We start from the raw sequence: 13,639 nt of genomic DNA, 5'->3' as shown, positions 1-13,639 counted from the left end.
AAGTGGATAGTTTATACTCAAGTGAACTTGCAACAGTATATTAAGTTTAAGCAAAGCTCAACTGCTAGTCACTTGCCAGCGCATAGCTGTGAACAAAATGAACAATTTCATCAATACTGTTACAGTAAAGTAGCCTAGTTTAGCTCAGTTAGTAGCAAATCACTCTATGACTCAGGAGACCAGGGTTCAATTCCTGCTCACTGCAGCAATTTTGAAGGTGCATTTCGCACAGCTAAACCAAGCTAGATAGATAGATGCAGTAGAGATAGAAGGTTGAGCTTGTGGAGCTATAGGCTACATGGTCCTCGCTTTAGATTGGGGGGCTGCAAAATGTACTACAAATAAATAAGAAAGGTCTTATAAGCGTATTAGTTATCCACCTCTTTGTCTTATACAACATTAACAAGCATTAACAAGCTGCTTGTTAACACTTACAAGCTGCATATTAGCTGTTAACAAATATGCTTGTAAGTCACTTAAAAGGCTGCTTATTAACACTTACAAGCAGCATGTTAACCGTTAGTTAATGTTATTAAAGGATAACAACAGTTAACTAACTGTTAGTAATAAATTGTTAACTGCTTATTATGCACTGTTAATACCTAATAAGCCCATGTTAAAAGTTTTAATGTTGACATTTCGCACAGCATTACGCTACAAGTCAGATACATTGTCATTATGAAGTAGGCTTATCTGCGTTGGTTTCAAATGTTTAAACCGGAAACCCTGTCAGAGCAGATTGAAAAAGTCTATATGACTCTTGAATTAAAATATGCATAGAAACCATGTGAAGTCATTATGGGAGAACACATCCTGTATTTGCTCTGGAGGGGTCTACAGTTACCATGGAGGACAATTATAAGACTGCAAATAAAAAAACGATATACAGAAATTATCTATCAAAGAGAGAAGGAGAAAAAGAGCTAATCCATTTTTGCAGTATGGAACAGCTAGTCAACCATGAATCCTCAATGCCTCCTGAATTACAAAGACACATAGTTCTTCTTCAAAGGGTTACTGGGTCCATGGCTGTGCAGGAGTGTTCTCAGGCACAACTAAAATATGCATTTAGAAACACACCAGAGACTTCTTTAAGATGTGCTGTGCTTTGAGGAGTATTTTCTACATATCTTAAAGTTTAATGCTTTATTTGTAAGAAGTATGCAGGACTACTCAGACTATCATTAAGAAAGGTGCCGTAAGGAAAAAAGGAGAGGGAAATAGAGAGAGAGAGAGAGAGAGAGCGAGAGAGAGAGAGAGAGACAGAGAGATAGAGAGCAAAGGGAGGAAGGAAGGAAGAGGATAAAGAATGGCAGAAGAAAGAAAATAGAGAGAGAGGGAGGGAGGGTTGGCAGAGGGAGAGAAGGAAGGAAACACACTTCTACTTCTCATTTCCCTCACGTCAGCTTGTGGAGCAGCAGCAGTGCTAATACACACACACACACACACACACACACACACACACACACACACACACGTGTGTGGATGCTAATGGGCAACACAGCTAAAAGGCTGTCAGTGGTATGAGAAGACTTTAATGAAAACACGACACAACCTGCTGATCCTCAAAATCCACTCCATCGACACTCCATCCACTCCACGACACTTCATGCACATATGTTTCTGTGTGTATGTGAGTGTGTGCATGTGTGTGTGTTACTGTTCTTAATGCAGATCAATACATTTGTCTGTCAGGAAGACAGAGCAAGAGTAAGACAGGGAGAGAAACAATGAGAGAAAGGAGACTATTTGGACCTACGCTCAATATTCAGAGCAGATCGCTCGTTCCGCAAGTCAGTGAGACAGAAGAAAAGACCTGCATCACTGTTGGACAAGACTAGAACACAAACACACACACTCACAAACTCACACACACACACACACACACACACACACACTCACACACACACACAGAGACACAGATGAAGAGGAAAGTTGTTAATGACCTGCCGCAAGATGAAGGCCACCACGTCAGTGGACTCCCAGTAGGATGCGTGGAACAGGTGTGGCAGGGCCACGGTGGGGAAGGAGGTAAGCACGTCGGGGCAGTAGAGGGAGTAGTCCAGCCTCTTGGAGCCCCACCAGGTGCTGGAGACTGGGCACAGATGGACAACAGGTGTGCTCAAGACCACTTCACAACTGAGACCACTGAGAGTGAGAGGGGCTGAATGGCTAAACCTACATTTGGACCTAATTAAAATGGAAATAAATGGACCATCATTTACAAAAATATATACAATATTAATTACACACACACACACACACACAGTCCCTCAAACAGACATGCATACACATACTTACTTAAACATTAACCCATTTACACAGTATTACTGCATTCAGTGTGCATTTGATAACATCAAAATGACTCCCGCTATAGGCTAACAGGGTTTTTGATGCAATTTCGTCAAAGGGTCAAACAAACATGATGACATTTATATCTTAAAATCTGAATGCATTTTGGCCAGCGCTTATATGAGCCTCCCTACGGACTACAGCTCATGCAAGGCAAATGAACCGCACACAATTTTGGTCATGACCGCTTTGTGGGAGTACGGAAGTATCGTTTCTGTTACTGAACCTTGAAATTAGACCCCAAATGGCTTCTTTCGAATTAATCTCCTAAGGGGGTGGGGTGGGTTGGTGTAGGGTGGTGGTGGAGGTCAGTGTTAAATCCCAGCACCTCGACTCTATCCTAAAACGCCTCGGTTTAATATGCCGTTGCTGGTTTATCATTCAGAACGTGTTTAATCTGCAGAATGGGTTATGCATTTATCAAAGCGCGTTGCTAATTGATTAGCAATGAGAAGCTCTAGTGGAGAGTTGTGTACTCGAGGCGAGAGCCAGAAAAAGAGAGAGAAAGAAAGAGAGAGAGAGAGGGAGAGAGAGAGTAAAAGGAGGAAGGGAGAGAGAGAGAAAGAGAGTGAGTGAGAGAAAGAGGGAGAGAGCGAGAGAGAAAGAAAGAAGAAAGAAAGGAGCTCGTACAGTAATCATTCAGCTTGACACTCACTGTTGGCCACAGTGCTGCTTAGGCGGCTCTCAGCACCACCAGACGCCTCACTGTCCACACTCGTCAGACTGGATCGGCGGACCAGCCCTCCACCTCGACCTCCTCCTCCGCCACCACTGCCTGCCCCTGGCCTGCCATCTCTGTCCAGTGGGGGGGAGCAGGGCTGGGGAGCGCTGCCTGTGCTCTGGGCCGTGTCCAGAAACACCTCGGGATGGGCGTGAATGTCGTCCGCTGAGGGAAGAGGAAGGGAGAAGGGTGTTAATGAAGGACTTGACAGAAGAAGTTCTTTAGAAGAGTTTACAAAGCTAATGCTGGTTAATTGTAGTGGTGACAGAGGAGAGGAGAGGAGAGGAGAGGAGAGGAGAGGAGAAGAGAAAGAGAAGAGAGAGAGAGAGTTGAGGAAAATGAAAAACAGAAACAAGAGTTGCATGTCTATTTCAAACACACTGGAATGTGAAATGCTGTGAGTTTGTGTAATCTTGCAAAATCTCATAATCCTCTGGAGAAATGCTGGTCCGTATCTCTCCATATCAAAGTAATTTGTGTGTTAGGAGAGCGGTCGCACAGCACAGGTTTACGCCTGTATGTACTGAGAGACAACGATCACTGAGGCCGCATGTGAGACTTAATTTCAGACTTAATTGAATGGCTCTGAAGATGACAGACTGACAGACACAGACAGACAGACAGACTTACTGACTGACAGACAGACAGGCGGGCTCTCGGGTTCTCCCGGCTCCCAGTAAAAAAAAAAAAACATCTCAACCTCAATCTGAATCCTCGGGGGCAGGAGGATGAAGCCAGATATGAGCAGAAATCTAGCCGCATAAGAGCCTTTCCCTCTAACTGCCTCATCTCGCCTGAGCCAACTGCCTGCCATCGCCCCACGTCTTCTTTATCATATTCATCTCCTTCTCTTACATATTAGGTCTATTTTATAACCTCTTTCCCAGCGGGCCGCCATTATCTGGTGATTTACTGCGCCTGGCCACTCGTCTTGCCTAAACCTGTCTTTGTTAAAAATAGCACACCAACGCTCACGGATTGGTGGAGGCACAGAAATACTATGACCGCTGAATATCTCAGGTACATGTCACACATAAACATACATACACGCGCACACACACACACACACACACACACACACACACACACACAAACATATAGGACCTTGCTTGAAGCACCACGTCAAACATAACTATGCTGTCCACATACACGCTCTGCGGACCACAGAGCTTAGTGGTTGCTTTTACGTGATTGGCCAGACCGCGAACACGTCAGCAGGGCAGGGGTGAGGAGTAACCCTGTGGACCCTGACTGTTATTTCTGGTCGAGCCAAAGTGAGTCTTATTTCATTACATCAAGAGGTTTGTCCACAACACAGCCTATTACGCCCAGATACATTGCAGGCTATGTGAGTGCACTTAAAGCATGGTTGCGTGTGTGTGTGTGTGTGTGTGTGTGTGTGTGTGTGTGTTTGTGTGCGAACATTTGTGTGTGTGTGTGTTAGCAGTGGCGCTTCACAATACATCAATCGCCTGCCTATACACATGGCCGCTGTGCTCTTGTCCTCTTTGATGCCTTTTCAACACTTGGTTTTGTCATGGGCTCCTGAAGGTTGGGTGCTGGACGCGTGATTGGCCTGGCTTTGGGTCATTAGGACAAGAGGCTGAAGGAAGCATGGAGAATGACCACAGATCTATCACGGGCAGCCAATGGCCAGAGATGAGGGCAGGAACAAGGGGGGATGGAGGGCTACTCCAAACAGATACGGAGTGAAAGACAGGGATGGAGAGGAGAGGGAGAGGGAGGCAGAGGGAGAGAGAGAGACAGAGATGGAGAGAGAGCGAGAAAAAGGGAGACAAAGATGGAGAGAAAGAGAGAAAGAAAGATGGAGAGAGAGAGAGAGGGAGAGGGAGATGAGGGGCTGTGGAATAATGGCAGTGTGAAATGAGAGATGATGGGGGAATGCTAAGCAGATCCCTATTTGCAGTGGTCATAAGGAAACGCCTGCATTTTTATTGCTGCCTTTCCTATCTCATGCTCCCCATCTGGGATATAAATACGGCTGCCGAATATCTGTGGGTATTTGTGTGTATGTGTGTGTGCGTTTCAATGTGATTGTACAAGAGTATGTGTGCTAGCATGAGTGTGTGCATGTTTGAGTGTGTGGTTGTGTGTGTATGTGTGTGTCGGTCCGTGTGTATGTGCCAGTGTGTGTGTGTGTGTGTTTGTGTATGGGTCTGTATATATGTGTGTGTGTGGGTGTGTGAGAGTGTATGTGTGTGTGTGTGTGTGTGTGTGTGTGTGTGTGTGTGTGTGTGTGTATGTGTATGTGTGTGTACGCCTGCCTGTGTGTAGCCTATGGGTATATGGCACAGATGCGGTCAGAGGTGTTGGCTGCATCAGCTCCACTCACCCCCTAGCATGAGGACATTTAAATCCACATGTCTGCTCCCTCTGGTCTGTGAGAACTTGTGGCTTTTCAGCAGAATACCAATGCCAGCACACTTTGAAAAGCACCTGATCTTGAATCAGCAATAGGTATTTCAAGGACACTGTTGGAGACTGTTTTTCTGAGGATCCCAGCTTTCCCTCTGAGTCAACATGTTTGTTTTTGGAGGCAGGTAATTATTTTGATGATGTTTTGATGAAGCCTGCGGTTACATGAGTAAGATTCCCATTTGCTTGCCTAACCTCATTGAGTACACTACATCAGCAGAATAAAGCCGAGTGTGATTGCCTGTGTAAACACACTGTGTTTTTTTCTCAGCTGACAAAAAAAGAATGCAATCTATACTTCTTCATAGTGAAGGGCTAATAAGGGAGACATCACATCTTTTATAATTATTACAGCCAAAAACATACACAGCAGTACATACCCCCCCCCACACACACCCAATTTAAAGAGCCTTTTTCTGTCCTATTGCGTCTTTCATCCCATCCCTCTCTGCCCCTGTCACTTTGCGGTGTTAGTGGAGGAAATTGTCTTTCACAGTGCAGTGCACATGGCACTCAGAGGTGGGGTGAGGAGGGGGGGCACGGGGGAGAGATGGGGATGTGAGCTGTGCCCGGGCGGTAGCCTGATACCAGCCCACTGCATTCCAACGGAGGAGAGGAGAGAGGGATAACCAGAAAAGCAGAGGCAGAACTGCCATTTGGGGAGGGAGAGAGAGTGAGGAAGTAGGGAGGGAAAGAGGCAGACAGGAGGAAACAGATCTGGATGGTGTATGGCAGATAGACAGACAGACAGAGAGGGAGAGAGTGAGACAGATAGACCACAGGATAGAGATCCAGATGGTGTGAGCGTTCGTGTGAGAGAGACAGACTAGAAGGATGAGAAACTGACAGAGACACAGAGACTAGAAAGACAGATCAATCTGGATGGTTAGACAGGAGGAAAAAGAGAAAGAAAAACACAACAGAAGACAAAACAAAGAACGAGAACAGTGACTAAAAAAACACTGGACACCATTGGCAAAGACAGGCAGAGTGCGCAGCAAGCAGCAATAAAACACTTCGGGTAACGTCTCCTGCATACAGAACCAAAAGGGACGCACATCATTTGGCAGCAAAGCAGCAGCAGCAACAACAACACAACACCCTTAACAACACCAGCGTCAGGACAAATGCCAAGAAGAACAGCACTGCAGTAAAAGAAAGACCAAACGATGACTGTTCCTAAAAAGCCATTTCTCAACTTCTATGGTACAGTTTCTCTCCACGCTGTGACAAATGTGCACACTGTATAAACACAAGGAGTGATAATGGGGAGGAAGGCTGTTGAATTTGGGGGGTGATATTACACACATTCATCTCAGGGGGGCCCAGGAGGAGGATTTGTAATGACTGGGATGACGGAGAGACCAAAGACGATAGAGAGCTCCCTCAGTGGCTGTCTAGGAGCTCAGGAGCCCCTATTAATTACTGATGCACAGAATAGCTTTGTCTGAGGATTTGTAATGTGTTTGCAAAGATGGCTGTGTGTGTGTGTGTGTGTGTGTGTGTGTGTGTGTGTGTGTGTGTGAGACAGACAGACAGACAGATAGGAGAGAATGAGTGAGGGTGTATGTGTGCGTGTGTGAGAGAGACAGATATAGAAAGTGCGCGCGCGTGTGTGTGTGTGTGTGTGTGTGTGTGTGTGTGTGTGTGTGGACATGTGTGTACATGTGGGCGTGCACCTGTCAGTGCTTTTCTGTTCCATATTTTGACGTGTTTTTCTCCATGATTAGTGGGGTGAGACTTAACTCTCATAATTAAAAATCTGAGATACACTCAATTGCCAGCCTAAGATTTTCCTCCTCCGTATCTCCTTCCCCCCTTCAATCCATCTATCCTTTCTTATCATTCTCTCTCTCTCTCAGCCTGTAATTTTCCTCTGTACCTTCTCTTATCCCCTCCTTCCACACCTCGCCTTTGTTATCATTTTCTCTCTTTCTCCATATCACTCTATCAGTCTTGTGAATTTCCTCTGTTTCTCCTCTCCCCCTTACCCATGCTCTCTCCTCTTCTTTCACACTGTCTCTCTCACTCCATCTTTGTCCTTTCTTATATCATCTCTTTCCCTTGCTCTGTCTTTCGTTGCTAACAAAATATTGCTGAGACATCGCACTTGGGTTTTTAATGAGGAGGAAGCTTTCATATGCGATAGCAGCTTGGAGTCAAACCTCACGTGAGGGCTTCAATCATAGATAGCAAACAGAGATGGAAGAAAAGTATCTAAAAATCCCTCTGGTGCTTGCAGAGTTGCTTGTCCTCTGTTGTTCAGGCTCAGTGGAGAATGTTGGACACACCGGGATGATGATCATACTCTCTGAAACGCTAAACTACAAAACACCACATAAACGCTGGTGTGTATGAGCCTCTGGTTAGCAAAGCAACGCAGCAATCGCAAAAAAAAAAGTCAAATGTGTTTTTCCAACTGTGTCACTCACAACAGCCCAAAAGGAGGGTAAAAATATGCTTGCAATAAATCACGACCTCATTAGGGAGTAGATAAACCCTGACTGGTACACACACACACACACACACACACACACACACACACACACACCATTTTCTCCACCATTCGTTCCTTCCTACCCTCCGCTTCCACTCCAGGGGCCTAGTGTTGTGCATCTGACAGGCGTGAGGAACTAATGCGGCTCATGTTAGCATTAGCGCTAGCGTTGCTCCCAGTGGAGAAAGGCGGAGTCAAGGGGGCAGAATGGTAATTACGATCCAACTTCAGGCTCGGCTGCCGGTGGAGTTTGGATTTTCTACTGAGCTGTTTAAATGCCCTCCACTGTGTTTACTGAGGGTGTGTGGGTATGTACAGTACTTGTGGGTATGGAATTGTGTGGCTGTTTGTCTGGGTGTGTTTACCCTCAGCCTAGGACACAAATTGACAAATGAAACATTTCATGTCTCCACCTGACCAAATCCCCAATAACTAAGCCCAATCAAAACGAGTCATCATTACCTCAATTCAATCACAGTGCATAGAACAGATGGAACAAATATAACAAAGTGTGTGTGTATCAGGGGTGGTGGTGGATGATCTCTTGCTCACCAATGAGTGCCGAGCGCCCGTCTCCCAGGGGGTAGCGCTGGTAGCGGGGTACGGGGAAGGGCGGCAGCCGGTGGAAGTTGGGGTGCAGCAGGGGCTCCAGGCGGGACGCCGAGGGGTCCGAGGGAAAGAAGAGGTTGCAGATCTGAGAGCAGGCTGGCCGCAGCTGGGTCACTACAGGAGCAGGAGGAAGAGGGGGAGGAAGAGGATATGAGAAGGATGTAGAGAGGTGATGTGTGATGTCGGGTGTGTGTGTGTGTGTGTGTGTGTGTGTGTGTGTGTGTGTGTGTATGTGTGTGTAACAGATAGGATATATATTTGTTCATGTAATGCTTGTGATGTTGGTTGCATTTGTAAGTGTGTATGTGTGTAAATTTGCATGATGTAGCGTGTGTTTGTGTGTAATTTTGCATGATGTAGCGTGTGTTTGTGTGTGTGCTTGTGTTCATGATGTAGCATGTGTTTGTGTGTGGTTGTGTTCATGATGTAGCGTGTGTTTGTGTGTGTGCTTGTGTTCATGATGTAGTGTGTGTTTGTGTATGCGCTTGTGTTCATGATGTAGTGTGTGTTTGTTTGTGTGCTTGTGTTCATGATGTAGCGTGTATTTGTGTGTAATTTTGCATGATGTAGCGTGCGTTTGTGTGTGTGTTTTTGTTCATGATGTAGCGTGTGATGTGTGTGTGCTTGTGTTCATGATGTAGCGTGTGATGTGTGTGTGCTTGTGTTCATGATGTAGCGTGTGTTTGTGTGTGTGCTTGTGTTCATGATGTACTGTAGCGTGTGATGTGTGTGTGCTTGTGTTCATGATGTAGCGTGTGTTTGTGTGTGTGCTTGTGTTCATGATGTAGCGTGCGTTTGTGTGTGTGCTTGTGTTCATGATGTAGCGTGTGTTTGTGTGTGTGCTTGTGTTCATGATGTAGCGTGTGTTTGTGTGTGCTTGTGTTCATGATGTAGCGTGTGTTTGTGTGTGTGCTTGTGTTCATGATGTAGCGTGTGTTTGTGTGTGTGCTTGTAGAGACACAGAGAGAGAGAGAGGGTGTGGAAGAGGGTGTTCTTGGAAGTGTTTGTGTGTACAGCGCAGGTGCAGTGACAGCTGGCAACTAATACGCAGTGAAAACAGAGACAAAGAAACAGAGGTGCAGGCTGACCTTGGACAGCCGGGAGCACAGTTCTCCTCATGGCCAGCACCAGGCCCAGTGGACAGCCCAGGAGGAAACAGTCGGACACCTCGAAATCAAAGCGCCCCGGATTCAGAACTAGGTTATGGTTGCTGCCTGGCCGGAGATCCCCACCATCCTGAATAAGTCTGCGCACACACACACACACACACAGACATACAGGAAAGAGGCCATTAGGGACCAGAACTGACTGTGACAAATAGTTCTCCTGCTCTTGGCATCGATCAAGGAAGGTATTGGTGTGACTTGTGTGTTTATATGAATAAGTGTGTGTGTGTGTGTGTGTGTGTGTGTGTGTCTGTGTGTGTGTGTGTGTGTGTGTGTGTGTGAGTGAGTCAGTATGATGTGTGCAGCCTCTTCTCTGTCAGAGCACTCCTCTCCTCTCCTCTCGTCTGGCCGAGTGGTGTTGTGATTGGGGCGCAGCCCGAGGCCAGAGCCCTGAGCTGTGTCAAGCAGGCATCTCATCCTCCCTTTTCTCCTTCCTCTCCTCTCCTCTCTCTCCCCCTCCTCTCCTGTTCTGTCTCTCGCTCTCCTCCCTCCCTCTCTCTTCTCTCTCTCTCTCTCTCTCCTGCCCTCCACTACTCTAACTCAGCTCAGAGCAGTGCGGTGCTGCCAGCTCTTTCAGGCCTATTCAAGGCTGCCTCAGATCAGAGCCGTGTGACCTGGGGGGCCTTGCATCCTGACAGCACTAGTGCTGTTCCTGTTTGCCCAGCCCATCCCTCCAGACTGACGTGAGCAGAGCTCCTGTTTGTTTGAGCGGTGGCGTGACCCCTTAAACACAGAGCCCTGCCCGCACCTCCCTCTCTGTGGCCCACTTAGCCCCGGCAACAGCCATCTAATGCCTGTACTCTCCCAGTGGAGCAAGAAGGGGGATTGAACCCCTCCTCCACACACACACACACACACACACACATACACACACACCTTCCCAGCTGATGGATGTCACCTTTCCTCTCCTCCCTCCAAGGCTCTCATGTGTTCCACTCGGCCATTCATCAACAACCTCCGCCTCTAGCAGCTGCCTGTCTACCCCTCTTTGTCTAAGTCTCTTCCCAGCGTCTTCATCTACCTATTGCTCTCTCTCTCTTTCTTCCTGTCTCTTTCTCCCTGTCTTGTTCTCCCTCTCTCTCTTTCTCCCTGTCTCTTTCTCTCTCTTTCTCTGTCTTGGGTATAGCCATGACAGCAATATGTAATGAGTGTAATCAAGTGGCTCTGTTCATAGGGACGGTGACTAGAAAGTCCCAAGAAAGAGCAGGCAGATTATAAACTAGTTGGACGATTGCCAGGGATCAGTAATATATGGAGGAACAAATAAACTACTTTGTAGACTGAAGGGTATTTATGACTTGTGGTTGACTTTCTAATTTTCTTTCAAATCATTGGTTAATGGGATTAGTGTGCAAACTGCTCGGTTTCTGTGTAAAGATGTATGTTTAGTTTATGGTCCTCATAAAGACGGGCCCAAATGAGATAAATCTCCCTCTCCCTCTACCTTGTCTTGGCTCCCCCACTCCCCTACTCTCTCTCAGAGCTCTGCTCAGCTCACAAATACACAGACAGGGTGTGAAAAGGCAAGCCATGTTGCTAGGACATCTATGGGGAAATGCCTGTGTCTGCGTGTCCTCGGAATACAAATGACCGATCTGCTCATGTTTGATAGACTTTAATGTTGGGTGGGTACTGATAGAGAGCTGTGTAGAGTCCGAAACCAAGGGCTGTGTAGAGGCCGCTGGACCCTAAGGGAGGGAGTTTCCCCCCCCGCCGCCCTTTTGGTCTCGGGAAACCAGTGGAGCCCCCTTCCACACGTGCCCTCCCAGTGACCGCACACCCATGCTGAGGGTGGGGAGTGGACACCACCTCCTCCACACACAACCTCACTGGGAGCAGAACCCCGGAGCAGCAGCCGAGTCACGGAAGGCAGCGGGGCGGGGCCTGGTGCGGGCGGAGGGGCGGTTTTAAAGATGGAGGAGGGTTGATGGGAGCTGTTGAGGAAGACACCTCATTGATGACACCCCTCCAGGCTGTTGTGAGAGCCCGTCGTGGCTCTGCTCTGTGCTTCTGTGGCGACGGTGAAATGCCTGCCATAAATGGCACTGTTATTCACCTGCGGCGTTTTGTTGTTGTTGCTGCTTTTCTCTCTCAGGCACTCTCTCTCTCTCTCAGGCACAGACTATTTTTAGCCCAGGCGAGGGCGGACAGTCAAGCAGACAGGGAGGCAGACAAGACTGTCGCTCCGCAAATACTGATAAATAGCAGGAGAAAGGAGAGTGACACTTTCCATGATAACCTGGACAAGGGCCGGCCAGTCCAGCCACATCTGCACGGCCCTGTTAGACGCCACCTGACACGCCACCTTCAGCACACATACATCACTCCACTTACACGCTAAAGAAAACTAAAGGGATTCTCTTTTGCGGATTATATTACAGTCTGTACTGAGTTGAGACAGTCATGCCGGACTTGTGCAGGGCTTAGAGGAATAGGGTTGCAAAGGGGCGGAAAATTTCCGGTAAATTTCCGGAAACTTTCTGGAAACTTACCATGGGAAGTTAAGTTGGGGAATTTTGGAAATATTCCAAATTGGAAACTTTCATGGAATTAAAGGAAATTATGGGAATTAATGGGAATTTACGGGAATTAACTGAATTTTGGGTAATTCATACAAACTGTTTCAGATACAAACATTAACATTTTGTTTAGAATAAGCAATATGATTTGTATGTTGGTATTTTAAGCTAGCTTAAGATACAAAGCTAGCTAGCATGCTAGCGGGAATCCCATTCTCTGCCTATGGTTTACTATCGTGCTAAACTAGCAACACTGAACTGCCCAAGATACACCACACCACTCAACAACAAAATCCGATTGGTTGGAACATTTTTTCCCCATGCATATGAACGCACCATAGGTTTCCTTTATGTCTAGCAGCCTATGCCGATTGCTGTGTGCATGTGATTGACATATGTGCAGGGTAGAAATTTGACTGAAATTGTATTAAATCAGGTTGTTTTAACTATTATTAGACTGCAAGATGGGGGTTTGTCCACTACATTTAAGTTCCCTGTTATAGACTAACTTGCCATATTAAAAATTCCCAGTTTATTCCCATTAATTCCTGTTTATTCCTGTTAATTCCCATATATTCCTATTAATTCCCATGGAAAGTTTCCAACTTTGAAAATTCCCGGAATTTTGCAACCCTAGAGAGGAATCACCAAAGGCCTTGACTCAGACTAAAAGCATCCATTGCTTCCTCTCTCACTCTGCTTAGGGGATTTGCAAGATAGCAATCAGTGCATCACACATACATTTGGGAGGCTAATAGGCATCGCACGCATTCTTTTATGTCATGAATTCACAAAATGTTAAATGTCAATTTTAGAGTAACATACTAGTAAAAGCATACTACCTATTACCCATATGAAAATGACCCACTAGATTACTAAATACTACACATCAGTGTTTCCCATACATTGATTAATTTGTGGCGGCCCACCACAATATCAAAACTGACCACCACACAATGATTTTCCATGCTATACTATTGAGATGGGATGAAGTATTGTAAAATAGAATACTGTTAGAACACTGTTGGGTTGTCGAGGTTAGCACACTATAACGTTACCGCTACTTGTCAATATCAACTTCTCGTGGAAGGCAAGCATTTATTTTATTGACTCCGACAAAGAACCCCCCCACCCCCTCACCTACCACCACAAATAGAATGCAATTCTGTGGGAAACACTGCACATGTTGAGACGGGAAATCCAGCTACGTCTTCTACTGTATGTTGCAGTGTATTGATTCAATTATATTTTATGCTATAACTTACAACAATTTGCTCATCATACAAACACATGGGGAAATGGCCATTAATACATGCTTTACACTCATTTTAATAAGTTA

The 13,639-nt window shown here is 46.2% G+C and overlaps 1 protein-coding gene across 1 annotated transcript in view; it reads right to left on the bottom strand.

Annotated features, from left to right (window-relative positions):
- Nucleotides 1-13,639, bottom strand: part of pitpnm3 (PITPNM family member 3) — an 88,574-nt gene that overhangs the window by 10,265 nt on the left and 64,670 nt on the right. Inside the window, 4 exon segments of the mRNA XM_048264695.1 lie at nt 1,947-2,095; nt 3,008-3,238; nt 8,559-8,729; nt 9,704-9,861. Of these exon segments, the coding sequence (XP_048120652.1) occupies nt 1,947-2,095; nt 3,008-3,238; nt 8,559-8,729; nt 9,704-9,861 (709 nt within the window).

The sequence above is a fragment of the Alosa alosa genome, chromosome 15 (assembly GCF_017589495.1).
Source record: "Alosa alosa isolate M-15738 ecotype Scorff River chromosome 15, AALO_Geno_1.1, whole genome shotgun sequence".
Lineage (NCBI taxonomy): Eukaryota > Metazoa > Chordata > Actinopteri > Clupeiformes > Clupeidae > Alosa > Alosa alosa.
The sequence above is the reverse complement of the archived record's forward strand: the minus strand, read 5'-3'. Positions and strand labels throughout refer to the sequence as shown.